The 3,001-nt window shown below is 23.2% G+C and overlaps 2 protein-coding genes across 2 annotated transcripts; both read left to right on the top strand.

The window, feature by feature from the left end:
* Positions 1–884: 884 nt before the first annotated feature.
* On the top strand, positions 885–1,418 carry ENU1_174030 (ribosomal protein L22 protein; the record flags this gene model as incomplete). Its single annotated transcript, XM_008861272.1, has 1 exon — positions 885–1,418. One exon carries the CDS (start codon positions 885–887, stop codon positions 1,416–1,418), a length of 534 nt encoding a protein of 177 aa, XP_008859494.1.
* Positions 1,419–1,796: 378 nt separating this feature from the next.
* Positions 1,797–2,906, top strand: ENU1_174020 (hypothetical protein; the record flags this gene model as incomplete). Its single annotated transcript, XM_008861271.1, has 1 exon — positions 1,797–2,906. The coding sequence occupies one exon, from the start codon at positions 1,797–1,799 to the stop codon at positions 2,904–2,906; it is 1,110 nt and encodes a 369-aa protein (XP_008859493.1).
* Between the last annotated feature and the right edge of the window lie 95 nt (positions 2,907–3,001).

Genomic DNA, 3,001 nt, shown 5'->3' with positions numbered 1-3,001 from the left:
AATAAAAATTACTATAACAATAAATATATCTTTCATTTCACTAAAAAAATCATTTACTGAAAATTAAAATTATCAGACTTAATATTTAATAAAGTTCTTTTTATTTGTTGATTAATTTTTATTAAATTTTAATTTTGTTAATACTATTTAATACTAACTTTTTTATTTTATACTTTCAGATAATTCTTTAATGTAAAGAATAAAATTTTTAGAAAATGTAACATAACTCTTATCTTTCATGGAGATTTTTTTCTAATATAAAATGTTTATATTCAATATTTATATACTCTTATTTATTATTATTTAAGAATATTTATTGGATAGAGAAACTACTTTTCTTTTATAATTTTATTATTCATTATATGATAAATGATACTTTTTATAAAAATAAAATATTTAAATTATCCAATGATTTGAATAGCTACTTATGAGTGAATTGTGTTGGTATTTAACTTTTGATTATTTTAATAGAACTATAAGAACTACAATAAAATACGTATTCTTTCATGTATTTTCAGTTTAAAATTTTAAATTTTGTAACAAAAGAAGTTAAACAAAAATAACTTTTAAACACATACCATAAGAATACTTTTCATAACAAAAAAGTCTTGTAGTGAGATGAAATATTTATTGAACAAAGAAGAGTTAAGTAATTAAAAGCTTCAAGGAGAAAAGAATATCAAAGTAATATATCACAAAATTTTATATTCAAAAAAATTTTGTTATATATATTTATAAATTTTATAATAAACAAAAAAACAAAATAAAAAATCTGAATAAAAAGAAAAAACTATATTTTATAGATAAAAAAACTAAAAAGAATAGAAAAAACCCTAGGACAGTATGAAGGAACTGTAGTTTCTTTCAGAACAACCAAAGACAAAATGGTCAAGTATTGCACTAAGCCAGAAAACGTCGCAAAAGCTGCTCAAGCCCGTGGTGATAATCTTAAAGTTCACTTCAAAAATACTTACGAAACTGCTGATGCGATTAGAGGAATGAAAGTTGCTCGTGCTCAAGAATTCCTTAAAAACGTTATCATTAAGAAAGAAATTGTTCCATTCAGAAAACACAATGGAGGAGTTGGACGTAAAGCTCAATGCAAAGGATTAAATTGTGCATTTGGAAGATGGCCAGTCAAATCAGCACAATTCATTCTTAAACTTCTTAAGAATGCTGTTGATAATGCTAAGGCTAAAGGACTTAATACTGCACTCTTGACTGTTAGTCATATTGCTGTTCAAGAAGCTCGTTCATCAAGAAGAAGACTTTACAGAGCACATGGAAGCATTAACTCCTTCTCAAGCAGCCCATGCCATATTGAACTTATTTTAACTGAAAAAGAAAAGAAAGTTGCTAAACCAACTGAAGCCCTTAGACATAAGAAAACCACTAAGGTTTCTCAAATGCTCCTTTAATTGATTCTATTTGGTTGTTACAATTTTTTTTTAAATTTATTTATTTTCAATTAAATATTATGTTATTAATTAACAATTCATTACATTAATGAAAATAATAAAATAATTGTGATTCATTATATAAGTGAATATTTTGAATTTAAGGAAAATAATTAAATAATGAGAAATGTATTGTATTGATTAATAAAATCAATTTCATAAAGAAAATATTTATTATAATAAAAAAAGGAGGTATTAAAGTAATAAATAACAACAAGAGAAATGAAAATGTTTTGAAGGATTTAAATAACACAAAAAATAAAAATAAAATAAAAATAATAAAAAAAAAATATAAAAATCAACAAAAAAGAAGAACTTAAAAATGTAATATTAACAAAAATGAAACTTGTAACCATTTTATTTGTGATAATTTATATATGTAATGCACAAGTTCCTGCAGATTTAATTGACAAAATTCATAAAATAAAAGAACAACGAATTCAAGAAGTTCAACAACTTGATAAAAGAGCTAAAGAAATAGAAAGTAAAATGGATAAATTATTAAAAGATGCTGAACAGATAAAAGTAGAAAGAACAACAACGAATATAAAAAATACGATGGTAGAAGCTGATAAAATGTTAAACAATTATACAAATGAAGAAATTAAAAAAATAAATCATCATTATAATCAATATGAAATAAATTTTAATGCTACTATTAAAAGTAATACAAATATTTATAAAAGAAATGAAAAAGAATGGATGGCTCAAAAAAAATTATTAAAATTTTTAAAAAATGAAGTTAAAAAAGCAACTCTTTCTCTTGAAAAAAAAAGAATTCTCTTAAAAAAAAATAGAGAAAAAGAAAAAAAAGAATTACAAAAAGCTCTTAGAGCTGTTCGTGTTGCTCGTTTAAATGGTTTAAAAGAAAAAGCTTTGGCTGAAGAACATCGTCATGAATTATTAAGAAAAGCTGCATTAGAAGAAAAAAAAAGAACTGAAGAAGAAATTAAAGAAAGAAAAAACCTTATTGCTCAATGGAAATTACAAATGAAAGAATTAGAAAGAACTGAAAAAGGTCATATGAAAACATTACAAGAAATTGAAGAAATTAAAAGAAGAAGAGGAATGGAACAAAGGGTAAAAGATATTCAATTAAGAACTAAAGCTCAAAAAGAAAGATTTGAAAGAACTGAAAAACAAAAAGCACTTATTCGTAAAAAAATGGAAAAAGAACGTATTGAAAAATTTAGAAGAGAATTATTCGCTAGAAGATGTGCTAGTTTGACTCGTGCTTATAATAAAAGACCAAAGAAGTATGTCCACGTTTGTGTTCCAAAAAGTAATATTGAATTAATGGGAAAAATGAAGAGATGTTTACCAATTTGGAAACAAGATTTACCTTCATTAAAGAGAAAATTAAATGTTGTGGATCAAGTTAGAAAAAAAATCGCTAAAAAATCAAATTTCCTTGATCCTCAAATTGATTTGATCGTTCCAGTTTATTAAATGAAAATAACTTTTTTTCTTTCATTATTTTAATGAAATAAATTGTTTAAAGAAGAAAAGAAACGAATTACAAATTATTTAATTGACTTTGATAA

This window comes from Entamoeba nuttalli, assembly GCF_000257125.1.
Source record: "Entamoeba nuttalli P19 unplaced genomic scaffold asmbl_7646, whole genome shotgun sequence".
NCBI classification, from domain to species: Eukaryota; Evosea; order Mastigamoebida; family Endamoebidae; genus Entamoeba; species Entamoeba nuttalli.
The sequence above is the reverse complement of the archived record's forward strand: the minus strand, read 5'-3'. Positions and strand labels throughout refer to the sequence as shown.